Below are 26,558 nucleotides of genomic sequence, written 5' to 3' on the forward strand. Positions count from 1 at the left end.
AAAGCAGCTGCCCCGGGGGAGTGGGCAAGGGGGGGGCAGGGGGGTTCGTGAGGATGGAGGGAAGGACCAGTTATAAGTAGCACCTTCAGGTGGATTCGGCCCAGGATTTGGCTGTACTCCAAACACCCCACCTCAGCATGACACACAGGAAATGGGGGGATCCTCCAAGATCTTCCAAGTTAAAGCGCCCCCACAGTAGCCACTCAGACAAGTCAACGCAGAGCCAGGCGCCCGGGCCCCTTCAACGTGGCTTCTGTTCATTTTCATGTCTTTACTCACCTTAGGGGACCCTCATTATCTCCCCCGAGTCTCTTATTTGCCTCATCCTGGGAATTTCAGGACCCCACACTAATGCCTTTAGACCCTGCCTACAAGTCCCTCCACTGTCCTCGTGCGATCCCACCTCATCACCTCAAGGACACTGCCTGCCTGGAGATCCCCTGTTAACTTCCTCTCTGGAAACCGAGCACCCCCCTTCACCCAAGTTCAGCAGGAAGGAGGCATCTCATCACCTCCTCCAACGCACCCCAGGCTTCCTAGTACTGAGCACAAAGGAAGCCAACTGTGTTAGCATTTCCTGTCGATCATTCGGGGGCCAGCGGTGTGAGTCAGGCCTGCCCCGTCCAAGACCCACCAGCAGCCTCTACCTCGCTGGGGTCCCCCCACTCCGGACCCCCTGTCCTTCTCCAGGGCCGGCCCAAAGACCTGCCCCTGGACTTCTGCAATTTTAACGCTGTGGCTGGGCTTCCGTCCCCTGGGGGCCCCACCCACTCCCCACCCCCTGCCCCCAGCTGCCCTGGACCTCATTAGGGCGACTTTCTCCTACAGGCTGGCCACCATGGTGCTCCCGGGGCTGCTGCCCAGGGCCTGCGGGACTCCACTCATCTCCCTGCTTCTGGTCTGCTGTCTGCTGCCCCCAGGTGAGGCAAGCCAGGCTGGGGAGGGCTGGAGCTGGGGGACTGGCAGAGGGCGGGCGGGGGGGGGGGGTGGTGGAGGTGGGAATTGATGAAGCAGAGCTTCCCTCACTCTGCTCCTGGCCCCGTAACACTTCCCTAAACTCATCTGACAGGTACTCACCCAGCGGCCTCAACAGAACGGCTGTTTACCTCGGCCTTCAGGGCTCCCTGATACCTGGTCCCTGTATGTGACTTGCCCCGCCCCCGCCCCCCCCAGACTCCTTCCCTGGACCTCTGTCTCTACTTTCCCCTCTGCCGGGATCTCTTCCCTTTCACCCAGAGCACTCCTACTTTCCCTTCAGAGCTGGCCCGACTTGCCTCCTCCTCCAGGAAGCTTTTGTTGACTCACTTCCTTCTCCAGGCTGGATCAGGTCTCCCCTAGCCTTCCTCAGGGCTTTCCCCAATTCCTGACCAATCATCCGTCTTCCCCCCTGGACTGAAGCGCCACAAACGCAGGGAGGTGGTGTTGAAAGGTGGGGGCTGTGGGGGGCTGGGGAGAGGCACCAGGCCAGTAGAGTGTCCCTCTGCTCCCACAGGTGCCCCAGGACAGCAGTTCCCGCTGAGGGTGGAGGTCCAGAGCCCCGTGGTGCCTGCCGGGGGGTCCTTCTTGGTCAACTGCAGTACGGATTGCCCCAATCCCAACCTCATCACCCTAGAGACATCCCTATCCAAGGAGCCTGTGGGCAATGGCCTGGGCTGGGCCGTCTTCCAGCTCTTCAATGTGACTGGTGATACCCAGGTCCTCTGCTCTGGCTACTGCGATGGTGTCCAGATGACAGGCTCCTTGATCATCACAGTGTACCGTGAGTGACGGAGCCTGGAGGTGGGACCGGCCCGGGGCAGTAGTTGGGGGGCAGATGGCGAGGGGTGTGGGGGAGCAGGGAACCCTGAGTCTGCAGAGATGGACCAGGGCTCTGACCCAGAGTGTGGACCTGAGCGTGTGCGTGTGCGTGTGCGTGTAGAGAGAGACAGGCGCATCTCAACCATATGCCAAGGCAACAGCTGCGGACTCAATTTACTTGGGGCCCATCAAGAACTTTTTTCGATGACATCTCCTTCTTATCTTTCCCTATTTCTTATGGCAGGTAATAAGTCATGTATGTGGTTTCAAATCAAGAGTCATAAAAAGGCATCAAAGTCAGAACCTCCATTTTTCCTAGTGCTGGCTGCGATGTTTTTGTGTGGACACTGGGCGCTCTTTCAGCCCGTAAGCAGCCCCAGGCTGGGGGAGGAACCCCGAGGAGCCTCATTCCGCAGATGAGGACAGAGGGCTCAGTGGGGTCAAGTCGCTTGTCGAGGCTCATAGCCCACGAGTGGAGAAGCTGGTCGTCTGGCTCTCAGGTCCTTGCTCCTAACAGCTGAGTCTTCCCCAATCCCCGCTGTTACCAGTTTTTTTTTTTTTTTTTTAAGATTTTATTTATTTATTTGACAGACAGAGATCACAAGTAGGCAGAGGCAGGCAGAGAGAGAGGAGGAAGCAGGCTCCCCATGGAGCAGAGAGCCCGATGCGGGGCTCGATCCCAGGACCCTGAGATCATGACCCAAGCCGAAGGCAGAGGCTTTTAACCCACTGAGCCACCCAAGGCGCCCCTGTTACCAGTTTCTTAGGCTACCTGCCAGAGTTTCTCTGCATTTGCAGGAATCCAATAGATCAGAAAAGAGAGCACACCCGTCCTGGTCCCTGCCGTTTGGCGGAGCCTTCATAGAGAAGTGTGGCATATGCATGGGACCGTGTGTGCACCTGTCTGTGTCTGTGTCCCCATGCGCATGTCTGTGAGTGTACACGTGTGTCATTATCTCTGCAGGTCTGTGTGGAGTGTACACAGGCGTTAGTGCCTGTCTGCATGTTTGTGTGTGCCTGTGGCGTGTGTGGGTGTGAATGTGAGTGTGGGTAGGTCTGGCTTAGGATCTGCGCCTGTGTGTGTCTCTGTGTGTGAGCGTGTGTTTCTGTGTCGATGTGTGTATCTGTGTGTGATGGGCGTGGAGGTCTGCATCGGGACACGTCTGTGCTTTTATGTCTTTGTATCTGCATTTCTGTGTAAGGTGCAGATCTGTGTGTGTCCCAGATACCTCCGTCCAGCGTTCTGTGGAAGCCTGTCCGTCCTGGCTCACAGGAGCCGAATGCACTCATCCCTTCGAGACCCTGCGTCACGTTGGGTAGCTTAAAAGCAGCCAGAGTGGGAGTATTTACCCTGCAGAAATCGGCAAACGCTCCATGTTGGGGCTGTCCCACCCCATCCCAGCCCTGAATTCCCAAGCGTTACTAGCACTGGCCCACACGCCACCATCTCTGACCCGTGGTGCCCAAGGCTAGATGGGGCACTTTTTGTTAAATACTCTAAAATTGTAAATACAGGCTTCTCCTACTATCCCAAAGGAAAGCACTCCTGTGAAACCTGTTGTGAGTCAAAATGATGAAAAGTGGGGGCGCCTGGGGGCCTCAGTCCTTAAGTGTCTGCCTTCAGCTCAGGTCATGATCCCAGAGTCCTGAGATAGAGCCCATCAGGCTCCCTGCTCAGCGGAGAGCCTACTTCTTCCTCTCCCTCTGCTGCTCCCCCTGCTTGTGTGCATTCTCTCTCTCTCTCTCTCTCTCAAATAAATAAATAAAATCCTTAAAAAAAACGATGGAAAGTGAAGAAGCAATCAATTTCTATTGAAAAAAATCTTGAGCATTCTCAGACGCCAAAAATAACATCTCCGAGGCTTTTCTGACACGTCTTGCGGACACATTTTGCTAACAGGCTCACAGAATAAATGGGGAGAAAGCCCCGATGCTTGCAGACACAGGTCAGAGCTCTGGCGGCTCGCTGCTGGGATGCTGAGTGTCATCCCAGGGAAGGACCTTGGGCGCCCCTCTCACTGGACACAGTATCTGCTGCCCTATAACCCCTCCCTGCAAAACCGACACTGAATGCTACCTTTGCTTTTCGCCAATTTTTTTTTTAAAGGTTGATTTATTTATTTGAGAGGGAGCACAAGCAGGAGGGGCAGAGGGAGAGGGAGAGAGAATTTCAAGCTGAGTCTGCACTGAGCACAGAGCCCAACGCAAGGCTCGATCTCACGACCCTGGGATCATGACCTGAGCCGAAACCCAGGGCTGGAGGCCTAACCGACTGTGCAGAGGCCCCCTGGCCATTTTCCTTTCTTTCTCTTTTTTAAGAGATTTTATTTATCTGAGAGAGCACAAGCAGGTGGGAGGAGCAGAGGGAGAGGGAGAAGCAGGCTCTCTGATGAGCAGGGAGCCCGATGTGGAGCTGGATCCCAGGACTTGGGATCATGACCTTAGAGGAAGGCAAAGACTTAACTGACGGAGGCACCCAGGCGCCCCCTGGCTATTTTTCTTAAAAGCGAAAATCCTCTTCCGATTTCTTCTGCTTAGTGAAAACAGGTGCTAATTAATGTTGGGCTTTCACGAAAGTGGAGTCATGAACTTTTGGAAAGCGGGGGACACCTACAGGAAGATGTTAGCTATTTTTCACAGCAGCCCGTGCACTGGCCTCCGTGTGATAGCTGAGGTCCAGGCTTGAGTTGTTGAGGGCCCAAGAGGCTTCCCAAAGGGGGCCCAGGGTTTGGTCCGCGTGCCTAGGAGGGGCACTGCAGCTGCTGCTGCGAGCAGACCCAGCCAGCCTGGGGCTGTGCAGTCCCTCAGGGCAGTGCCAGGTCACCCTGAAAGGCTGCCTCGGAAGAGCCTTGAGTGCCTGGGACTGACTGAGGAGGCCAAGGCCAGAGTCCAGGCCAGACGCTGGGAGGTGGGCTGTGGGAGTCCCAGGCTGTGACATCAAGGAGGCAGGGGAACACACAGGGGCCTGGAGTTTGGGTGACTCACCTTCTAACCCCAGCTGGGCCCCTTTCTGGCTCTGTGTCCTTGGGTAGATCACCTCACCCTCACCTCTCTGGGCCTCAGTTTCCCCATCCGTAAAGCAGAAGGATAATAGAGATTTCACTTGGTTGCTGTGTGCATGAAGGTGGATGACGTTTGGAAAATCTAAGGAAAACTAAATAAACAGGAACTTTTATGAGTACTAATAACATTGTAAGTGGTCATAACTTAGTCCCCTTTCTTCCCCCCCTTTTTTTTCTCAACTGTGAATTTCTCAGGAACAGAAAATCTGACTTCTATTTCAGTGCCTGGCAAGGGATCCCACAAAACAGGAAATAATAATCATGATGTTAAGGACAGTAGCAAACACTTCTGGCACAGTACTAAGCCCTCCCCGTTTATTAACTCAAAGTTCAGTTCTGCCCTGGGCCACCCTCAGCCTTCTCTCTGCTCCCTGGGGTGGGAGTTGTAGGGCTGGCTGGTGAGTACAACGCTCCCCCCTCCCAACCTCGCCCCAGGGTTCCCGGAGCGAGTGGAGCTGTCACCCCTGCCCCGCTGGCAGCCCGTGGGCGAAAACCTCACCCTGCGCTGCCAGGTGGCAGGCGGGGCGCCCCGGAGAAACCTCACCGTGGTGCTGCTCCGCGGGGAGGAGGAGCTGAGTCGGCAGCCGGCCGTCGGGGAGCCCGCCGAGGTCACGGTCACGGTGCTGGCGGGCAGAGACGACCACCGCGCCAATTTCTCCTGCCGCACGGAACTGGACCTGAGGCCCGGAGGGCTGGGATTGTTCCAGAACAGCTCGGCCCCCAGGCAGCTCCAAACCTTTGGTGAGGGAAGAGACTGCAGAGGGTGGGTGATGAGCTGAGCCAGAGAAGGGGTACCCTGGCAGGGAGGTTTCTTGCAAATGGAGTGGACTGGACCTCAGCGCCTTCTGGGAAGGGATGCCCTCCGCCACTGAGGACGGTGCAGCCGCAAACTCGCGGCAGCGGTAACTAACGAGAAGTCTAAACGGGTGTGTTCTGGGAAGGGGGTGAGCCAGGCCGCAAGATATCCTGGGAAAGAAGGACCCTGGTTCGGGGCAGTGAGCATTCCATGGGGAAAGGGACGCCCAGGGCTCTGGGAGACCCCCCTCCTGCTCACGTCCACCCTTCTCCCCAGCACTGCCCGTGACCACTCCACACCTCACTGTCCCTCGGTTCTTGGAGGTGGGAACGACTTGGTCCGTGAACTGCACCCTGGACGGGTTGTTCCCCGCCTCTGAGGTCCACGTCCACCTGGCGCTGGGAAACCAGACGCTGAACTCTACAGTCGAGAGCCACGAGAACACGATCACGGCCACAGCCACAGCCACAGCGAGCATGGAGCAGGAGGGTGCCCAGGAGATTGTCTGCAACATGACATTGGCGAGCGTCAGCTGGGAGGCCCGGGAGAACATAACCATCTACAGTAAGAGGGGGCGGAGCCAAGACAGCAGGCCGGCGAGACAAGGGGCGGGGCCTCGGTATCCCGAGTGGAGTGACATATATAGGGCGGAAACTAAACTGGAGAGGTGGGGTCTGAGCCCGCAGAGAGGAAGGGGTTGTCGTGTGGGCGGACCCTAAGTTACCTGAAGGGGATATATGGCAAGACTACCCCAAGCGGGACTGGGGCGGCGGGGGGCGGGGGGAGAGGTGCAGCGCACAGAGTAGCATAAAGGCATGGCCTGGATACCCCAAGAAGAAAGAGGCAGGAGGAGCGCGGGGACAGACCTATGTGAGGGCGTGGTCAGTAACCTCCTGGGCAATGTCCCGTCTTTAGGCTTCCAGGGGCCCACCCTAAACCTGAGTGAGCCCAGCGCCCCCGAGGGGACCGCAGTGACTGTGACTTGCTTGGCCGGACCCCGAGTCCAGGTCACGCTGGAGGGAGTTCCAGCTCCGGCCCCTGGACAGCCTGCCCAGTTTCAGCTAAACGCCACCGAGATGGACGACAGGCGCATTTTCTTCTGCAGTGCGACCCTCCGGGTGGATGGGGAGATCTTACACAGAAACAGCAGCGTCCAGTTGCGTGTCCTGTGTGAGTAGGTCACTCTGATCTTTAAACCCTTGCTCTCCTGGTTTGGTGGGAAGACTCTCCCTTGCCCCACTGTGCCTCGAGTGTGTCTTATCATTGGACTGATCCACAGACGGTCCCAAGATTGACCAAGCCAAATGTCCTCGACGCTTGACGTGGAAAGATAGGACTATCCATGTCCTGCAGTGCCAGGCTCGGGGCAACCCGGACCCCAAGCTGCACTGTTTCCAGGAAGGCTCCCGGCTCGAGGTGCCCATCGGGATCCCATTCCTCGTCAGGTTAAACCATAATGGAACGTACTCCTGCAAGGCGGCCAGCTCACGAGGCACACACACTATAACCGTGGTGATGAACGTTTGGGGTGAGCCAAGACGGGGCGGCGGGTATAGACGGGCAAGCCCGGGCGGGGGCGGGGGGCGGCAGAGCGTGTGTATTTATTTCTTGCTTCTCTGCATAGATCGGAACGCCAGCGCCGTCAGCATCGTCCTGGGGGTGTTAGCGGTCCTGGGCGTGGTGACGATCTGCGCGGCCTTACTGTACGTCTTCGGGGTCCACAGGCGTAGTGACATCTACCATGTGAACCAGGGGAGCACTTCGTTGCCCCTGACGTCTAGGCAGCCCGAGGAGGCTGTGGGGGAGGATCCATCCTGAACCTCCAGCTGGGGGAATGCTGGACCAAGGACGATGGGGGGTTTCTCTGTATCCCCGGGTTCCGCATCAATAAAGCTCTCAAAATCCGGAGTCTGTGGCTTGATTCCACGTGTGCTGAGATCACCCACTGCGCTTGGCATCCTTTGAGTGACATCTCTGTGGCAGCAAGGGGTGGAGCCTGTGGTGTCCAGACGCGGCTTGAACTCTGAGAGGCGGGCTGGGCCTTAGCCAATGGGCTGAGGGGGTGGGAGAGGAGGCGGGGCTTGTCTTGGCCAATCGGCGGGCGTGCCCTCGTTGCCGCTCTATGACGCTCCGCCCAGGCTCTCTGGTCCCAGAAGGCGCCGGGTTTCCCAAGATGGCGGCCGACGTGTCCGTTACTCACCGGCCCCTGCTGAGCCCGGAGGCTGGGGCCGAGGCTGAAGGTGATGATGCCGCGGAGCGCCGGGCGCCCGAAGAAGAATTGCCGCCGCTAGATCCAGAGGAGATCCGGAAACGCCTAGAACATACCGAGCGCCAGTTCCGTAACCGCCGCAAGATACTGATCCGGGGCCTCCCGGGGGACGTGACCAACCAGGTATGGGGGGGGGGGAGCGTGGCGGGAAATACCACCGTGCGCGTGCGCGGGGGGAACCGGGCGACACCAACGCTGGCCTGCGCCGGGGGGCGTCGGCGGGAGAGTCCAAGCGCGGGATCAGTGCTGGATCGGGAGAAACCAAGAGCAGGATGTGGGGGTGGGGGTGGGCAGTGATGGAGGGAGAAACCAACTTTGGACTGAGGGAGGACGTTGCTAGGGGCGACCACAGGCTTGGACGAAACCAAGTGATTGAAGGGGGGCGGGGAACTGGAAGGGGGCGGGCAACTTTGGCCTGGTTGGGGGATTGTGAATGAGCTACTATATTGGGACTGTGGAAGTAGGGATGGCAGTTGCTCCCTGCTCTGTGTATTGCCCCACCCCCTCTACCACGGGTAGGCGGGATGTATCCAGAAGTTTCAGGGTTCACTGGAGTATGCCTTTCCATAGCACGCATTTATGGACCCCTTTGCGACATCCGGAAGTTGTAGTAGCTCCTGGGGTCTTTCTTCACCTAAAGCTTCTGGATTAATTTGGAAAAATAGAGTCTAGTTCCCCCAGCTCACAGACCTGCAGGCCTCACCCACTGTTCTGTGCCCCCTCCCTTGACTGATCTGGCCAGGGCTGCCCTTCTTTTGGGGCCTACATGGGGTAGGGCTTCCCAGTGCTCTTTGGACCCAAGGAGATTGCACTTAGTCTGCCCTGCCCTGCCACAGTGGGATGGGTTCTTTCTCCCTGCTGCTGAGAAATCTCTGCTCTCTGACCCACGTGCACATCTGCCACTGACTCTCCCTAACCACAAGTAGGCGCATGGCTGGTGGGATCTCAGAGTGTGGTGAGGGGCAGACTTGGGGACAGACCTGGGGCAGGCGCCACTAAGCATGGTCTGGTTCTTCCCTAGAGCTGGCTCTCCTAATGCCTACCAGCTCTCAGCTGGGAACACTCTGTCTCCTTCAGGGTGCACGGTGTGTGTCTGGCAGTAGCAGGCCCCAGAGTTCACCCACGAAGCTAGCTTACCAGAAGGCCAGCCCTGTCAGCAGGGGGGAGTTGGGAGGCATGTGAAGCCATGCACTGTGGTCTTATTAAGTACACAGGGTCCCCAGTCAGGTACCCGCTGGCTGGCATTCTCTCTGCTGCCCTGACCAGCTGCATGACCTATGACATGTTCCTTTGCATCTCTGAGCCTCAGTTTCTTCATCTACAAAATGGGTTAATGCCCAATTTGTTGGGGTGTTGGAAAGAGTCACACTTGCAAACCGAGGTTTAGATGGATTGAAGTTACTTCCCTAAGGACATACAGCAGACCTGGGACTTGAACTCACACCCGTCTGACTCTTCAGTTGTGTTGTGTTAGTTCAAAGCATGGAGTCTGCAGCCAGGCTCTGAATCCTGGCTGTGTGTGTTCCCTCGGTTGTGAGATGGGGATGCTGATTGATCTGCTTTCATAGCTCGTCCATGTGGAGGTGGCTCTGAGTGGGTGCCTTTAGCCCCTGGTGACTCTATCCTTTGGCTTCTGTCTCCACAGGAAGTGCACGATCTGCTCAGCGACTATGAGCTCAAGTACTGTTTTGTGGACAAATACAAAGGGACAGGTTTGTGGGGCTGTGGGTTGGGCTAGTGGCAGGAGGTGACAGTCCCTGAAACTGGGAGGGTCTAGGCCCAACATTTCCTGTCCTGAACCTCAGGCCCAACATTGTCCCCTGGGCCATACAGGACAGACTATTGTCCCACTCTGTCTCTCATCCTGGGTGCCCATTGTGGGGCAGCCTTGGCCTTCCTCCCTTGGGCTGCCCAGCCAGATACCTGAACATTGGGCTCCCCACTTGCCCACGCCATTCCCCCCAGCCAGCCAGTCACCCAGGCCTAGTCTGGTCTTCTCCTTCAAGTCCTCCAGAACAATTGGCATCCCTTAATTCCCTCAATTTCCATCTGACCCATGCCCCCTCAATCTCTGCCAAAAAGGCAGCTTCTCACTGATCCGTCTGCCTCTGTGATGTCATGCCTTCCCCCCAGTAGCCAGCCCTGATCCTGTTGAAAATCTGACCTAACCTGAAAATCCAGGCCTAACCTTCATTGTTCTTCTCTCTCTTCAACATCTCTGAGGCTCCTGCTGACACTACAGTGCAGGGATGGGCCCCGGCCTCACCGTTCCCCTGGGCACCCATCATGTTCTAGGCTGTTCCCTCTGCCAGTGCTCTTAGCTGTCCACTGTGCCATCCTGGTGGCATCAGGCAGCTCCACGTTGTGCCCCGAATGCCCCGCCCATCATAGCACTGTCACGCTGGGCTCTTGTCGCTCTCTCGCTCACCTGCCTCCTACACTTCGTGGCTGGCTCCATGAGAACAAGGAGGGGTCTTGTCAGCCTTGGTGCTTCCTCTCTCCCCGCCCACCAGGCACGGGAGACTCTCTGTGGGTGTCTGTGCCTGCCAGGCATTGTGCCAGTATTAAATCTTCTGGGGCCTTTTCTTGCAGTGTGTAAGGTGGGTGAGGAGCTGAGGACAGGTAACTCCTTGCGACCCACCTGGCAGGCTGGGAAAGTTGTTCACATCTTGGGTGCAGGAGGCAAACGGACTTCAGGTCCTGGTCTGGCCACCCTCTGTGGCCCCAGGCAAGTGCTTTACCCTCTGGAGCCTCAGTTTTCTCACTTGCAAATTGGGCATGACCTGCTTGGGTTAGCCACGAGGCCAAACCTGTTAAAATACCTAAAAAGCTGGGGGTGCCTGGCACCTAATGGGTGCTTATTAATATTGGCAGAGGCAGTGCATCAAAAGTGTTTATTGAGCACCTAGTATGTGTGTGTGCCGGGTATCAGGGGGATCGAGGTTAACTGACATTCTCATTGATAGAGTCTTCCAGCAGTGGTCACTGAATGTTGTATGTCACTGAATGTTGTTTATACCGGGTACATAACTGTTAACCGAGCGGAGAACAGTCTAGTCTGCAGACAAGGGTGTTATTCAAACAGCTGCAAACATGGAGGTTTGCATGCGTGCATGCATACACACACACACACACACACACACACACACGATCAGAAGCTCCAGATGTGCAACAGGAGAAGTCAGGCTAGGCTTTGTGGGGAAGTGATGTTTGAAGGGCAGGTCGGGTTAACCAGGCAAAGCAGCATGGAGGTCCGGCTTCCAGGCTCAGGGAAAAGCGGGAGCAAAGGTCCGGGGCCGAGTGGGCGTGGCACAGTCCAGGAAGTAGCAGTGAAGAGATGGGAGGGGAGGTCAGCAAGGCCAGTGGGCCAGGCCACGCAGGATCCACTGGTCCCTGTAATGAGAAACCAACCCCTAAACAAGGACGCGATGCCATCTGATTATCCTTTTGAAAGGCTCTCTGTCGCTGCTGGGTGGAGAGCAAACGAGGCATGGCGGTGGGACTGGATATGAGAGGTGTTGGTGGCCTGGAAAGGTGGTAATGGAAGGGTGCAGAGCAGGGCACTGGGGCATGCCTGCCTGGGTTCAAGTCCAGGCTCCTCAATGGGGGCAGGGGGCACTGCTCTGGACCTGTTTCCTTGTTGGCCCAACGGGGGTTGTCAGGAGCAAGTTCTCTCGTTTCCCATGAAGAAACTGAGATCCCAGAGCTCCCCAGAGCCATTCAGGGGCTGGACTGGAAGCCCAGGCCCCAGCGACTACATCCTGAACCACTGCCACACAGCCCCCGAGTTAGACGCGTGTGGGACCCAGCCAGGCACACGGTGGGTGAGCCCTGCTGTGGGTGGGGATTGGGGACAAGAGCAGGGAGCAGGGCTCAGGGAGGCAGGAGGCCCCCGCAGCTGGGCCTCAAGGCTGCCAGCCATTCCCTCGGCCGGTCTGTGACACGTCCTGGTTGTTAGGTATTCTGAGGTCATGCAAGGTGTAGAAGGAGCGGGGGGCTTGCCCCTCGGGGTGCCTCCTGAGCCCGCACCCCCTTCTGCCGCAGCCTTCGTGACCCTGCTGAACGGGGAGCAGGCAGAGGCTGCCATCAGCGCCTTCCACCAGAGCCGCCTGCGGGAACGCGAGCTGTCGGTGCAGCTGCAGCCCACGGACGCGCTGCTGTGCGTGGCCAACCTGCCCCCCAGCTTCACGCAGCAGCAGTTCGAGGAGCTGGTGCGGCCCTTCGGCAGCCTGGAGCGCTGCTTCCTGGTGTACAGTGAGCGCACCGGCCACTCCAAGGGCTACGGCTTCGCGGAGTACATGAAGAAGGACTCGGCCGCCCGCGCCAAGTCGGACCTGCTGGGCAAGCCGCTGGGCCCGCGCACCCTCTATGTGCACTGGACGGACGCCGGGCAGCTGACCCCCGTGCTGCTGCACTCCCGCTGCCTCTGTGTCGACCGCCTGCCCCCCGGCTTCAGCGACGTGGACGCCCTGCGCCGGGCGCTGTCGGCGGTCCACACGCCCACCTTCTGCCAGGTGAGCCCTGGGCCTGGTGCAGGGGCCCGGGGGGTCGGGGCCGGGGACAGAGCGCCTCGGAGGGGCCCTTTGGAGTCACCTGCCTTTTCTAATCTCCTGGGTCCCTTTTCAGTAAAGCAGCAGCGGTGCCACTTTGAATGGGGTTCTTGTTAGAAAGGCCACGTGGTGTAGTGGGTGACAGCCCAGCCCGGAGCCAGATGGCTGAGGTTCAGATCCCTGGGCACCCTTTAGCGACTTGATAAACCTTGGTGGCCTTGAGCCTCCTATCAAGTGCAGGTGAGGCCTCCTTTGAGAAAGCTGGGTGCGAGGCTGGTCACCTCTCTCTCCCATTCCCGTGTTCCTCAGACATTTGCAGAGGGGCCTTGTGGCTCCCAGGTCTGGCCTTGGGGAGGCTGTCTGGAGGCGCCCACAGCCCCGTGTGAGCCTGGAGGTCAGGACGTTGGGCTTGGCTGGATTCCAGGTCTGCCCTGTGGCTTTGGGCAAGTCAGTCACTCTCTGAGTCTCGGTTTCCCTCCATAAAAAGGGATTTGGCACTCACGTCGGGTTGGCAGAACAGTGTCTGTTTCATCCGAGTGGCATGTGTCATGCACTCCGGTGTGCGTGCCCGGCCCTGTGACAGGCACGGTGGCGTGAGAGCAGGCCAGACCCACTCCTCTTACCCACAGAGCCCCGTGTAGGCACTCCTTCAGTACCCGCTGAGCGCGTTGCTGAGAATGCCTTCATCCTAGAACAGCCCACGGAGGCAGATACTAACCCTGTTTTCAGGCGGCACAAATTCGAGTGCCCTGCCCGGGGCTCTAACAGCCAGAGAGGGCGTGGCAGGGCCAGGCTTGGAAGGCCGCAGCCTGGCTCCAGGGGCCCCCAGGCAGCCTGACGGAGCTGCCGTACAGGCTCTAACCCCAGATCCCCCCAGTCCGTGGCCAGGGGTGGCTCCCACATCCCTTGTGTAAATGGAGTGTTGGGGCCTGTGGACTCCACTGTTTTAGGAAGCCCGCTCCTCGCTCACTCTGCATTTGGTCACGCTGCTGCCCTCCGTGGCGTACCTGCCACGTGCTAGGTCCCAGGTCAGGGGCTCAGGACACAGATGACTTAGCTTGGCAGCCCCGTCCTGTCTTGCAGGGGTGGGACAGTGGGGCCGTGACCAACGATCAGTTCTCGCTCCAAGCCTCAGTTTCCCCATCTGGAAATGGGGCTAGCAGTGCTTTGTGATTGGATTATTGTAAATGGCTCCTTGTTCGTGGTTCCACTTAGAGTATGTGTCCTGGTTGAGTGGAGGCCAGGCTCAGGAGTGGGGCACGTTGAGGTTTGAGCCTTACTCTCCCTCTCTAGGAGCCGAGAAGCCTCACTTGCCCTTTGACCCCTCTCTCTTCCCCTGCAAGATGGCACATGTTGTTAGAAGATGTGCGTCTGGGCCTTGGTCAGAGGCGAAGCTGAAGTGCTCCGTAGAGGCAGGCTGACGGCTGGAGACCCCCTACCTGGGCACCCAGCACAGGGGCACGCTGAGAGCACCTCCCTTCCTTGCCCCCGGGGAGGAGCGTCTCCTTGAATCCCCACAACCACCCTTAGAGCTGGGGCCAAACGAACCCGTTTGGCCCCAGCTCACAGATGAGGAGAGCGAGGCCCAGGGCTGGGCACGTGCAGTGATGTGTCCACACCAGCCTGCCAGTAAGGGGGGCCTGGGGGTCGAGGTCCAGCAGCTGACCCTGGGGTCCCCCAATCCTGAGCGGGGCACCCTCACCTTCCAAGAAGGCGGGACGCCGAGCTGGGAACTGGCCGTCCTGGTGGGGAGCGTCATTCTCAGCATCGCCAAGCTGAGCCTATCAGGCAGCGCCCTCGAGGCCCGCTCTGCGCGCTCTGCCAGCCCCTCGCGGGCCGGTCTCCAGCAGTGCTGTAGACACGAATAAAGCAGGTATCCCAAGGCTCTGGGTGTTGTCAGAAGCCTCCTCCGTTTTATTTATTTTTGCGAATGGGCAGTCCAGCCCTGTTTGGAAATTCAGCAGGTGCAGAAAGGTCAGTGGCGAAGGCGGCTTTGCCCGCAGCCCCTGCTCGGAGCCGGTTGTGGCGTCTCCTTCCGGCGAGATTCTACCACGCATTTCAAGCAGATGCGTTCGGATGTCCTTGCGCTGCCCTCTGCCTGACCCAGATACGGCCGGGCCTGCTTCGGTTTGGTTCTTCTGCTCGGTCTCGGGCATATTTTCATGCTCAGACACGAGAGAGCTTTCTCACTGCGTCAGGGATGCCCCATATTCGTTTCGTGGACCCTGCTGTCCTCTGTGGATGGACGTGCATCGCTGGGGACCAAGGAGCATCACTGTTTCTTGAAACGGCCAGAGCCGCCCGGAGGTGGTTTCTTGAGGGCAGCAGCAAGGCCTTGTCCGCTCCCGGCTCCCGATCTGTGCCCCGGGCCAGGGACTGCCCTTGTCGGAACCCGTTTCCTCCCCTGCAGAGTGGGAACGCTGCCCATGCCCGGCTCTGAGACGTGCTGGGACAGCCCCCATGGCACCCAGCCTGCGGCGGGCACAGTCCGACCAGGTGCTCGCCTGGGATCTGCCTGCCCTGGGATAGCACCCACCGTGCCCATTCATTCCCTGAGCAGGTGGCAGGCTCACATGCTGGCACAGCCTGACCTGACCTGACGGGGGCGGGGGGGGCACCTGTGGCCTTTATCTTTGTGTCTTGCTGCAGAGACAGACCCGGGTGGTGGGGGAATGGACACGTGACACACGGCACATGCAGCATCCTCCCTGTCTCCAAAAACGTCTCCATCCCGGGACACATCTGACCCCAGAGTCTGCACAAGGGGCTGTGGGCCTAACCCACAGGCTGCTGTCAGGAGAGGTGGGGGGCCCTGACTGGCTGTATGACTTCCCTCCCAGCTGGCACGTCTGGGCTTGAACCCGAGCTTGGAGGCCACATGTTTCACCCCCCAGCTGTGTCCTTCCTCTCCAGCCCTGGCTGCGTGTCTTCAGCCTGAGGCTCAGTGGAGCCGTGTCAGAGCCACCCATCTCTCCTCCCCCCAGCACCCCTTCCCAGCTCTGTAACTGCCACCCTGCGCCTTCATGTGCTTCACGGTCCCCATCAGAGTCCCCAGGTGGCACTGGTCTGAGGCCCAGGGGACTTGACCCATGCAAGGTGGATCCCAGCTTTGCGCTCTTACCAGCTGCGTGACCTTGGGCATGTTGACCTCTGAACCTCAGTTGTCCACTCTGAAAAATGGATAGGATGCAGCCTCCTAGGGCCATCCAGAAGATTCGATGAGCTGTTGCAAGAACAGGGCTCAGAAGAGTATAGGGCTAAAAACCCACCCCGTCTGGGGAGGTTCACTGTCACGAGGAGCCAAGTCTGGTCACCATTGTCACTTCACATGAGGGCGGCCCCTGCCACTTGGGTGCTCACGTCTTCGTCCCTCCCTGACCCCCCCCCCAGCTGGCATATGGCCAGGACGGGCAGCTGAAGGGCTTCGCTGTGCTGGAGTACGAGACGGCAGAGATGGCCGAAGAGGCGCAGCAGCGGGCGGACGGCCTGGCACTGGGGGGCAGCCACTTGCGTGTCTCCTTCTGTGCCCCCGGGCCCCCCGGCCGCAGCATGCTGGCTGCGCTCATCGCTGCACAGGCCACGGTGAGTGTGCGCCTGGGAGGTGTGCCCCCGGGGGTGGGGGTGGGGGACCCAGGGGCCAGACCCTCCTATCTTGAAAAGTCAGGGTGTCAGCTGGACTCAGGATGAGAGGGACGGGTGAGCCCGCACCCCTGCGGCCAGGCGGGGCTCTAAGCCGCTCTTCCCTCTCTCTCTGCAGGCCCTCAATCGGGGCAAAGGGCTCCTGCCCGAGCCCAACCTCCTGCAGCTGCTCAACAACCTGGGGCCCTCCGCCTCCCTCCAGCTGCTGTTGAACCCCCTGCTCCACGGCAGTGCAGGGGGCAAGCAGGGTAAGGTGGGGCCAGGCAAAGTGGCGGCCAGGGTCCCCAGCTCTCTCGGAACCCGGCGCCTCCGTGGGCTGTTTTCCCATCCAACCGCTAAGTGACTCAAGCCCATGAGCAGGGGCTGGAGGAGAGCACCGCAGAGGAAGCAGGTGTCCCGAGCCCCTCCTGGGGGAAGCAGAGCTAGCTGCAGAGAGGCAGGCTAGTGAAAGGGCCGTCCCTCCCTGCGGCACACTCTCCTTCTGGCCCTCTTTTGGGGGACATCGGTTGCTTTCTGGGAGCTTCAGGCCCGGGGCTGTGCTTCATTGGGGCAGGCGCTTCCATCCTGGGTCCGCTGCTCACTTCCTGATCTCCCCCAGGCCTCCTGGGCGCACCTCCGGCCATGCCGCTGCTCAACGGGCCCGCCCTGTCCACGGCACTGCTGCAGCTCGCCCTGCAGACCCAGAGTCAGAAGGTAACTGCATGGCCCCGGGCCCCGGGCCCTCCGCATCCATACGCACACCCCGGCCCCATGTTGGTCCACGTCACACCCCACTCACATCTGCCAGTGGCTTGCCATCGGTGGGGTGAAGGCAGGTGCTCAGGACACCGGCGATGATGCAGCCTGGGAGAGAAAGTCCAGGCTTCACAGGAGAGTCGCTTGCTGGCGTCTCACTCCCACCTTCTCAACGCACAGACGCGGAGACCCGCACAGACCAAGATACACACACACACACACACACCCCATCCACACACATCCACACACACGCTGCTGACCTACCCGGTTTGGTTCATTAGGGTCAAGTCAGTGACGTGGGGGTGTCTGACCATCACTGACGGCCTCAGGGGCTTGTGGGGCTGAAAGTGGCTCCACGTGTGGCTGTTACCCTGCGTTGGATACTGTGCTTCCGTGATAATCAGCAAGGGGACTGGGTGTGGGACAGTGTGTGCCTGGGAAGGACCATCATCTTATGTGTGTCTGATGGTGGCTGGCAGTGCGGGGTGACGGGCCCTGACACCCTGAGCGTAAGGTGCATGTCCCTGGGGTCTTCCCAGGGCCTGGTGTGCAGGAGGCCCTCTGTCACCACTGGGTGGCCGGAAGGGTGACGGCTGGGATGTGGGAGCCCGTGTTCTTGTGTACCTGTGACTGGCTGGGCCTGGAGTCTGGGCGCGCTGGGCGTGGTGACCCCTGCCTCCTGCCCGGGCCACGCTGGCCATCTCCAGCTGGTTGTGCTCTGTCTCCAGAAGCCTGGGATCCTGGGAGACTCTCCCCTGGGCACCCTTCAGCCTGGGGCCCAGCCGGCCAACCCCCTCCTCGGGGAACTGCCTGCAGGTAACACAGACCCCGCCCCTCCTCATCTCTCCGGACCGGTCCCTCTCCCCCTTTCTGAGCCCCTTTCCTTACTGGGTGTGGGCGGATGACCGCATCTCTCTGGGTCTCAGTGGCCCCAGCCATCAGTTGGGCCCCCACCTCCCAGGGTGGCCGGAAGGATCCTGGGAGGTGACGTGCTTAGAGGGCTCTCCGCAGTGCCCACCGCATACCTGCTGGTCCCAGTCCAAGCGGGAGGCCCAGGACCCCCTGAAGATGGGTCCTTTCTGGTTGGGCGCCAATACCTCCTCCTCCCTGTAGGGGGGGCCCTGCCTCCGGAGCTGCCGCCCCGGCGAGGGAAGCCACCACCTTTGCTGCCACCCCTCCTCGGCCCCTCTGCCGGTGACCGGGAAGCCATAGGCCTGGGTCCCCCAGCAGCCCAGCTCACTCCACCCCCGGCCCCAGTGGGACTCCGAGGCGCCGGCCTTAGGAGCCTCCAGAAGGACAGTGGACCTCTGCCAGCACCCCCTGGGGTAAGGCCCCACCCTGTACCCAGTACCAGTCCGGCCTCCTGCCCTGCCCGACCGCGCCTGCCAGGGGCCCTCACGAATCCAGCCCTTCTACCACAGGTCTCGCTGCTGGGGGAACCCCCAAAGGACTTCCGGATCCCCCTGAATCCCTACCTGAACCTACACAGCCTACTCCCGGCCAGCAACCTGGCGGGTAAGGAGGCCCGGGGCTGGGGAGGCACAGGGAGGAGCCGCCGCCCGGCTGAGGGCCACCTGCCTAACCCCCCAGCCCCTGGAGGTGGCGGCGGCGGCGGCGGCAGCAGCAAAGCCTTCCAGCTCAAGTCCCGCCTGCTCAGCCCTCTCGCCAGCACCCGCCTGCCCCCTGAACCAGGGCTGCCTGACAGCTGTGGTTTCGACTACCCCTCGGTGAGTACCTAGCCGCCGTGTGGCCAGCCCTCCCGGGGGCCGCTGCTGTGGCCCTTTGTCCCCTTAGAGCAGGTCATTCTCCAGAGCGTTATTTCTCGAGTGCTGATGGCCAGGCGAGCACTAGGGAGATCGTGGGAAAGGTGCCACACAGAGTCCCTGTCCCGAGTCACAGGTCTGTCTCTGCACATCAGACCTGCTTCCTGTCTGTCTCTCCTGAGAGGCCTTAGGCTGTGCTTCTGGCTCTTAGAGACAAGGCACGGTGTCCTGTTGGTTTCTCTGTCCTCTCTCTTCTCCGACTCCTGTCCCTGTCCCTGGAGAGCTGCTCTTTCCGTGATCCCAGCCCCCCCATCCCGGTCAGCTACTGCAGCCTGGCCACTGGCAGGCCCCCAGTGTTGTTTGGCCCATGCTGTGTTAAACACAAATAACAACTGAGATAAATGTCGATGCTAACATATAAAAGACCTCACACACCCCAGATGGGCAGCTGCTCCTGAAACGCTGTGAACACCTTCCCCCACGGGGGCCACACGCCTTCACAGCAGCCGCCTCCGGGGCCGATGTGGAAGGCCTCCCTGCTGTGGGGTGCACACCCTGTCTCCTTCCAGCTGCCCAGCCTGCACTTGGAAGTTGCCCACACACAGTCGAGTGTGCCCCCTGCTGGAGGGGGCCAGACTTCCCCGGGAGCAGCAGTGCCCTGGAACTCAGCCAGGGGTGAGGCTGGCGTGGACTCCGACCCAACATGCTTCTCCCCCTTTCCTGCAGGATGTGGGACCTCGGCGGCTCTTCTCCCACCCACGGGAGCCCGCACTAGGGCCTCACAGACCCAGCCGACACAAAGTAAGGGCTGCCCCGGCCAGCTTGCCTCCTGGGTGTATCAGTTAGCTCTTGCCGCATAACAAGCAGCCCCACCACTTGGTGGCTCAGAACAGCAGATACTTGATTTCTCCGTCGTGGAGGCCGGCAGGTGGTTCTCTGGCAGCTTAGCTGGGGCTCGGTCATCTGCACTGGTTTTAGTGACATACCTAGCAGTTGCTGGGCGGGGTAGTGGGGGCCTCAGCTGGGACGATGATCAGCCCCCGGAGCTCATTCTCCAGCATACCACCCTGTGAGGCCGGCCCACATATAGTGGTGGTGGCCCTGGGACTCCCCAGGGGAAGCAGGGAGCCCAGGCCCCTCTGCCTTTACCATCATGCTGCTCGTCCCAGTGGCCAAAGCTAGTCACTGGTGCAGGGGGCATTTCGGTGTCCAGGGAGTGGGTGTGGGGGGGGCATTTTGGAGGGTCTGCAAAAGCAGGTGGAACTACAGTCATCTCTCTCATTCGGCCCACCCCCTCTCTGCAGATGTCCCCCCCACCCAGTGGTTTCGGAGAACGGAGCAGCGGGGGCGGTGGGGGGCCCCTCTCCCACTTCTATTCGGGCTCGCCCACTTCCTACTTCACCAGTGGCCTGCAGGCTGGCCTCAAGCAGAGCCACCTTAACAAGGTGAGGAGCTTCCCCAGCCACCACATTTCCCCAGGGACAGCCAGAATGCAGGGGCCCCTGCGACCTTTGGTGCCTGGGCCCTGGCTGAGGTGGTGGCAGAGTGGGGTTCTGGGCAGAGCCGAGCTCAAACAGGCCATCCTCCCCACACCTGTGTGTCTTGCCCCTAATATCCAGCCTTCCTGGTCACCTTTCACTCCCTGTCCAGTGGCCTATGGTGTGGGCGATATTAGCCCCAGTAGACAGAGGAGGAAACAGGCTCACAAAAAAGAAGTCCTCCTCTAGTCTCCTAGCTGATGAGTGGCAGAGGCAGGATTCGAGCCTAAAACCCCTTCCCTTGGCCTTTGGGGGCTGCTTCCTCTCCCATTCCATCTTTCTCCCCTGTCTCCCAGGCGGTCGGCTCCTCTCCACTGGGCTCCGGAGAAGGGCTCCTGGGACTTGGTCCCGGGCCCAATGGCCACAGCCACCTGCTGAAGGTACGGGTCATGAGGTGGGGTGGGGTGGCATGCCAGGCTGGGGAGCATTGGCCCCTGGATGGCCCCTGACTTGCCACCCCCTCCCCTCTGTCTCTAGACCCCACTGGGTGGCCAGAAACGCAGCTTTGCCCACCTGTTGCCCTCACCCGAGCCCAGCCCCGAAGGCAGCTACGTGGGCCAGCACTCCCAGGGCCTCGGGGGCCACTACGCAGATTCCTACCTGAAGCGCAAGAGGATTTTCTAGGGGGCCAGTGCCAGAGATGCTCAAGGGCCTGCACCAAATCGCTTTTGGGTTTTCTGGTGTTCTGTTTGTGTTTTTTCTTTCCCCCTTTCAGTAATAGAAAAATCTCTGAAAGACTTTGTTGACCAACCAGCCGGAACCCAAGGAGTGTGGGGGAGTCTGGGGGCCGCTGTGCACCTCTGGCCTGCTCCCGGCATGGAAACTCTACAGCCTTAAGAGAGAGGGGCCCTCGCCTGCTCTCTGTCCCCTCCCCCATATCCACCTGTGTCTGTCTCTCTGGGAGTCCTCTCCTGCCTCGTCACTCCTGTATTTTGGCCTTTCGAGTGCCTTGGAGGTTCCCCTGACCTCCCGTGAGGATCAGAGACTGTCCCCGTTTTTTAACTTCGACAATTGACTTTTGTTTCCTTTTCTAATTTGTATTATTTTTTAAACAATCCAGGACGACCCCCAGCTCTGATTCCTTCAAGGTCCAGCATGTCTGGGCCTTCATTCCACTCTTTTCGGTTTGAAATGGCTCAGCCCTCTTTCTCTCATGTCTGCTGCAGGCATGGCTGTGTCCTGCCCCTGCCTGCCCACTCTGGCCTGTATTCCAGCTGGGGGGCCCCAGGCCCCTGCCACTGTTCCCTTGCCTTCTGATGCCTTAAAGCTGGGTCCCAGGCCCTGCGGTCAGAGCCTCTTAGATGCCGAGCTCCGGAAGCTTGACTCAGGACCAAATGGCTCTGGCCTGGGGATTGGGCCCCTCTACCCAGGGTCCCCACTCTGAGGACAGTAGAAGGCCAAAGCCTTGGTCTTGGCAAAACAACCCCATCATCCTTCCTGCCCAGGCCTAGGTGCAGAGACAGGTTTTCTCTGCCAGCTTAAACCAGTCCTGCTGTCAGTCTGTGGGAGTCGGGTATTGTGCATCTCACTGAGCCTCTGCTGTCTATCCCCTCCCCCGCTACCCCCATGTTGAAGATGAGCTCCGCCTCTCCATCCCCAGGCTAGATCACCTGGAGCTGGCCTCCTGGCCTCCTGTTGGCCCAGTGCCCAGTCCAGCAACTTCATGCAGTTTAGCTCTGCCCCTGCCCACCAGCAGGACCTGTCGGCCTGGACCCTCCCCCTGGCCGGCTGGGCCACCAGCTTCCCTCCCCTGACTCTGGGGGGTCCACATCCACTCCAGGGGGGTGTCCTCTCCCCAGTCCTCCCTCACAGACCTTCCTTTGCTGAATTAAAGTTTGTAAGTAAATGGTTTTAAAGAAAGCAGAGCTGGCTGGTTCTTGGGACAAACAGTGGGCCTGGGTGGGTAGTCGGGGATGGCCCCGCAGGTCTTTTGTGGGGGCGAGCCTGCCTGGCTCCCTAGCACTCTGGTAGTCCCTTCCTGGCACGCGCCCCACTCAAACGACAGTGCTTGTATTCGGGCAATTACGGGCCTCTTGGGTTGCGGGGCTGCCACTGGGCATGCCCAGTCCGGGTCACGTGATGCCTGTCATGGCTGCCTCCGTGGCCCGGGGAGGCGTGAGTGCTGGATTTCTGCTGCGAGCGGCCAGGGGAGCCTGGTGGAGCCGGCCTGGGGGCTCCTGGGGGTCTGGGGAGGCAGCGGCGCCAGTGACAGCCAGAAGATTCCGAGCGACAGGTACCTGGGGCGTTTGGGGGGACAGGGTTAATCCGTCAGACGCCTGCGAGGCGCGTCCCGGCCGCTCACCCAACCGTGTCTTCCAGGCTCGCGCCCGGCGGGGGAAGAAGAAGCTGGCGGCCCCGACCGGCCCGGGGACGTGTGAGTGTAGGGGGCCAAGTCCCCTGTTCTTTATCTCGCGAGGCTCCTCTGGTCCCCGCCTTGCCCTGCAGCCTCATCTCTGTGTCCCCCTTCTACCTCGTCCTATTCCCTTGGCAGTCAAGGGGAGGGGAACCAAACCTAGACGTTACCTGCTTACCGCGCCCACCATCAAATTTGGTAGCTGCATCTCCGTCTGTCCCCAGGGTGAACGTGGTGTTCGTAGACCGGTCAGGCCAGCGGATTCCGGTGAGCGGCAGAGTGGGGGACAATGTTCTCCACCTGGCCCAGCGCCATGGAGTGGACCTGGAAGGTGGGAACCCGGCACTGGGAATTGGGGAGGTTCTTATCCATTGTTTTAAAATCAGATATTGTTCTCCGTTACTTAATCTTCCCGTGGCTTCCCATCAAACGTGGCTAAAATCTAGACTCTTCACCATGGCTCAAACCCTGACCAGTTCTGACCCTTCACTCTCTCAGCAGCAATTTATTGAGCATTTCTTAGAGGTCAGTAAAATTCCTGCTCTCCAGGAGCTTGTATTCTCTCCTTCCTCTTTCTAATCTAGGCAAACTGGCTTTCTTGATTGTTGCTCAAACGAAAAAGCCAAGTTCATTCCTGCCTCGGGGCTTTTGCATTTCCTGCTCCAGATATCTGAAGTACTTTCCCACCAGAACTTCTGGCTCCACCTCATCCATTGGGTCTCATTCCTGACAATCTCATCCCCTCAGCCCAGCTGAAACCCCTACCCGCAGTCCCTCCGTCACCTCAGTGTGCTTTATTGTCTTCCTAGCACTTCTCAGTGTTTTGTTTCATTTTTGTCACCTGTCCTCAGAATGAGATCAGAAACCGTGGTGCTACTTACCGGTTGCCTGTCATGTTATTTAGATGTAACCGGTATTAAATCTGTATTTGCTGAATAAAAGATAATCGTAGCAGGGACGCCTGGGTGGCTCAGTTGGTTAAGCCGCTGCCTTCGGCTCAGGTCATGATCCCAGGGTTCTGGGATCGAGTCCCGCATCGGGTTCCTTGCTCTGCAGGGAGCCTGTTTCTCTCCCTGCCTCTGCCTGCCTCTCTGCCTGCTTGTGTGTACTTTCTCTCTCTCTCTCTGGCAAATAAATAAAATCTTTTAAAAAAATTTTTTTTTAAAAAGATAATCGTAGCAGACATTACATTAAGCGCATTAAATACCTACTGACTGACTGAATCTTCACGACAAGGTTATGTGATAAGGGAGATTGTTATCTCATTTTATAGGTGAGGAAGCAGCCCCAGGTTAAGTTGACATGCTTCAAGGTCAAGTAAGTGGCAAAACTAGATTCAAAGCCCGCTTATTTTAGCCACTGATCCGTGCTGCTCTTCTGTGTATATTGAACACCTCCTGTGTGGTAGGCAGCAATGTACAAAACAGACAAGACCCCTGTCATTTCACGTCAGTTTCAACTTCACAGGGACTATAATCCCAGGAGTAAACATGTAATTACATCGTGAGCAGCTGGAAAGGGCAGTCTGGAAGAAGAAAAAAAAAAAAAAAAAACAAGGGATAGGGTTATTTTTCAGGTGACTGTAATACAGAGCCTGATTTAATATCATCGGGGGTGGGGATGTTGGGGGCTGGCCGTGGCAGGCCTACCTCAAGTTCTGTTCTGGAATCCAATCCTAGGAGCCCACGACAGAGATTGGAACATGAGTTTCAGAGGCAAGTGGCCTATGTTCAGGTTTTGCCTCTTACCAGCTCTGTGACTCTGAGCAAGGTCCTTGACCTCTCTGGGCCTCTGAGGCCTCATCTATGAAAGGGGACAGTTTATTTGCTGTCTCATTGGGCTGCTCTTGCACTTAGTGCTGAATGCGCGGCCCCTGGTTAGTGTGCAGTGCCTCGCTGGGACTCTTGTATTCGATAATCTCTCATTGATGAGGGAGCGGGGCTGCGAACGAGATTCCTTGGGGACTTCCTGGAGCTTCAGGGTCCAGACATTTTATCTCCAGGGAGCAGGGAGGGTGGGCCAAGTCACCAGGTCCCTCTGGGTGGTTCTTCTGGGTTCGGAGGCTGCTTTGCAGCTTCATCCTCACTATCCAGCGTGTGTGGAAGAGAGAGAAATCTGTCCCATTCTCTTATAACATGTCTCTTGAGCTTCCACGTGCCAGGCTCAGTGCCAAGTAACAAGAGAGCAGGCCAGGTTGATGGGGCACAGGTACACCCAGAGATTCAGATGGTAACCTGAGATCGTGGTAAACGCTGTGCAGAAATTAGAGTCCCCAAGGCCAGGCAGGGATGGGGGGTGATGTGGGAAGAGGATAAGAAACAGGAGATGGGGGAACTGGAAGACAGTTGATTCCCTGAAGGCAAGAAGGATCTAGCCGTGGTAAAGGAGTGGAGAGAAGAACATTCTAGGGCAAGGGGGCAGCAGGGGCAGAGGCCCCGTGGTGGGGACGAGCTTGGTGCGTTGGAACTGAGCAGGGGGGCCAGCGTGGCTGAAGTGAAATGAGTGAGGGGTCGGGAGGATCTCAAGGAATGAGCTGAAGAGTTTGGTTTTATTCTGGCTGCGAAAAGGCCTTGGAAGGTTTTGTTTTATTTATTTTTAAGATTTTATTTATTTATTTGACAGAGACAGCAAGAGAGGGTGGGTGGGAGAGGGAGAAGTGGGCTTCCCACAGAGCAGGGAGCCCGATGCGGGGCTGGACCCCAGGACCCCAGGATCATGACCTGAGCTGAAGGCAGACATTCAACAACTGAGCCACCCAGGCGCCCCAAGGCCCCGGAAGATTTTAGACCCGGAGGGACATTATCCTCAAGCACAGTTCTTAGCGACCAATCCAAAGGGTTGGAATGTGTCCGGGGGGGGGCGGGGGGGGGCGGGAAAGCCGGAAACCCCAGCTTCTCTATCTTTCAACCCTTATTTTCTGGTCTCTTCCCCTGCCACAGTGGGTGTTGAGGAAGCGGGTCCCATTGTCAGGAGCAAGAGGGAGAGGGAAGCCCATGTGCCCAGCACAGTGACAGGGTCCCGGCTAGGGCTTACACACTGCGGGGACCCTGCCTGACCTTTCCCCTCTCAGCCACACTGAAGTCAAGTCCAAGCTCATTTAACAGTTCTGTGTGCACCGTCTGGCCCACAGCCTGCTGGGGGGGGGGGGTCCTTGGGAGATGAGACACCCTAGACAGCCCTTTGCAAAACGGTACACGAAGCTTGGGAACAGCTAGTCGAATCAGTGTATGGGGGGGGGCAGTTGTCCTCGGTGCGGGCCCCTGAAGGACAAGGGGCAAGCGGGGAAACAAAGGGCCTCTTCCCCCTTCTGTCTGTGCCTCATGGTGTCTCCGTGACCCTGCCCCTCACTGGCACCTCATCTGTCTCCCCCCAGGGGCCTGTGAAGCTTCCCTGGCCTGCTCGACCTGCCACGTGTATGTGAGCGAGGACCACCTCGACCTTCTGCCTCCTCCCGATGAGAGGTGAGCGGGGCCCGCCCCTCCCCGCTGTCCCGAGGCCCTCCGGCGGCCCCCGCCTCTCTCCTCCCTGCCCTGTGGGGCCCTCCCATGACTGCTCTTCTCCTCACTCCAGGGAGGACGACATGCTGGACATGGCCCCCCTTCTTCAGGAGAACTCCCGGCTGGGCTGCCAAATCGTGCTGACTCCTGAGCTGGAAGGGGCTGAATTCACGCTGCCAAAGATCACCAGGAACTTCTACGTGGACGGCCACGTCCCCAAGCCCCACTGACACCGGCAGCCGCGTGGCCCTGGGGAGCCGGGACCGGAGGAAAAAACCAAGTTGCCAGCCCAGCCCAGAGCATGGACAGGCCAGAGAGAGATGCTGGAAGCAACCAGAAGGCCAGAGCCCCTGCCTCAGAGAGATCCCATGTCCAGGCTCTGGTGTTGGGGGCCCTGGGGGGACCCAGCCCTGCTGGGGCGGCCTCCCCTCAACTCATGAGAATCGTGTGGAGACAGGGTGGAGTCTGACCGGAGCAACAATAAAACCGTCTCGCGGACCGCCAGTCTCGAGTGTCCTTGTGGGGGGGGGAGGGGGGGAGGGCAGGCCCTGGGGGGGTC

The 26,558-nt window shown here is 59.1% G+C and overlaps 3 protein-coding genes across 4 annotated transcripts; all 3 read left to right on the top strand.

The window, feature by feature from the left end:
* Positions 1-544: 544 nt before the first annotated feature.
* ICAM3 (intercellular adhesion molecule 3) lies at positions 545-7,562 on the top strand. Its single transcript, XM_080821159.1, has 8 exons — positions 545-603; positions 829-920; positions 1,493-1,759; positions 5,295-5,600; positions 5,932-6,219; positions 6,571-6,825; positions 6,935-7,183; positions 7,280-7,562. Exons 2-8 carry the CDS (start codon positions 839-841, stop codon positions 7,471-7,473), a joined length of 1,641 nt encoding a protein of 546 aa, XP_080677285.1. The 5' UTR covers positions 545-603; positions 829-838; the 3' UTR covers positions 7,474-7,562.
* Positions 7,563-7,805: 243 nt separating this feature from the next.
* On the top strand, positions 7,806-22,009 carry RAVER1 (ribonucleoprotein, PTB binding 1). 2 transcript variants are annotated; one of them, XM_080797164.1, is made up of 14 exons: positions 7,813-8,047; positions 9,570-9,636; positions 11,969-12,438; positions 15,865-16,056; positions 16,232-16,361; positions 16,712-16,806; positions 17,577-17,664; positions 17,962-18,173; positions 18,270-18,363; positions 18,439-18,575; positions 19,338-19,412; positions 19,916-20,056; positions 20,446-20,529; positions 20,627-22,009. In XM_080797164.1, exons 1-14 carry the CDS (start codon positions 7,829-7,831, stop codon positions 20,771-20,773), a joined length of 2,151 nt encoding a protein of 716 aa, XP_080653290.1. In that variant the 5' UTR covers positions 7,813-7,828; the 3' UTR covers positions 20,774-22,009. The 2 variants fall into 2 exon arrangements, with proteins under 2 accessions (XP_080653289.1, XP_080653290.1); XM_080797163.1 differs by having other exon boundaries at positions 7,806-8,047; positions 18,270-18,575.
* Positions 22,010-22,180: 171 nt separating this feature from the next.
* Positions 22,181-26,502, top strand: FDX2 (ferredoxin 2). The gene is made up of 5 exons (XM_080797182.1): positions 22,181-22,382; positions 22,469-22,523; positions 22,727-22,833; positions 25,876-25,963; positions 26,073-26,502. The coding sequence occupies exons 1-5, from the start codon at positions 22,208-22,210 to the stop codon at positions 26,227-26,229; spliced, it is 582 nt and encodes a 193-aa protein (XP_080653308.1). The 5' UTR covers positions 22,181-22,207; the 3' UTR covers positions 26,230-26,502.
* Positions 26,503-26,558: the final 56 nt, after the last annotated feature.

This window comes from Martes martes (genome assembly GCF_963455335.1).
Source record: "Martes martes genome assembly, chromosome: 1".
In the NCBI taxonomy this organism is placed as follows: domain Eukaryota; kingdom Metazoa; phylum Chordata; class Mammalia; order Carnivora; family Mustelidae; genus Martes; species Martes martes.

Excerpts from the sequence above, each read along its gene's own strand:
- RAVER1 (XM_080797163.1), top strand. The coding sequence starts at position 7,829 with ATGGCGGCCGACGTGTCCGTTACTCACCGGCCCCTGCTGAGCCCGGAG. Across the intron at positions 9,637-11,968 it reads GGACAAATACAAAGGGACAG|CCTTCGTGACCCTGCTGAAC; the intron begins GTTTGTGGGGCT and ends CTTCTGCCGCAG. Across the intron at positions 16,807-17,576 it reads TGCAGACCCAGAGTCAGAAG|AAGCCTGGGATCCTGGGAGA; the intron begins GTAACTGCATGG and ends CTCTGTCTCCAG.
- ICAM3 (XM_080821159.1), top strand. The coding sequence starts at position 839 with ATGGTGCTCCCGGGGCTGCTGCCCAGGGCCTGCGGGACTCCACTCATC. Across the intron at positions 921-1,492 it reads CTGCTGTCTGCTGCCCCCAG|GTGCCCCAGGACAGCAGTTC; the intron begins GTGAGGCAAGCC and ends CTGCTCCCACAG. Across the intron at positions 6,220-6,570 it reads GGAGAACATAACCATCTACA|GCTTCCAGGGGCCCACCCTA; the intron begins GTAAGAGGGGGC and ends TCCCGTCTTTAG.
- FDX2 (XM_080797182.1), top strand. The coding sequence starts at position 22,208 with ATGCCCAGTCCGGGTCACGTGATGCCTGTCATGGCTGCCTCCGTGGCC. Across the intron at positions 22,383-22,468 it reads CAGAAGATTCCGAGCGACAG|GCTCGCGCCCGGCGGGGGAA; the intron begins GTACCTGGGGCG and ends CGTGTCTTCCAG. Across the intron at positions 22,524-22,726 it reads CCCGACCGGCCCGGGGACGT|GGTGAACGTGGTGTTCGTAG; the intron begins GTGAGTGTAGGG and ends GTCTGTCCCCAG.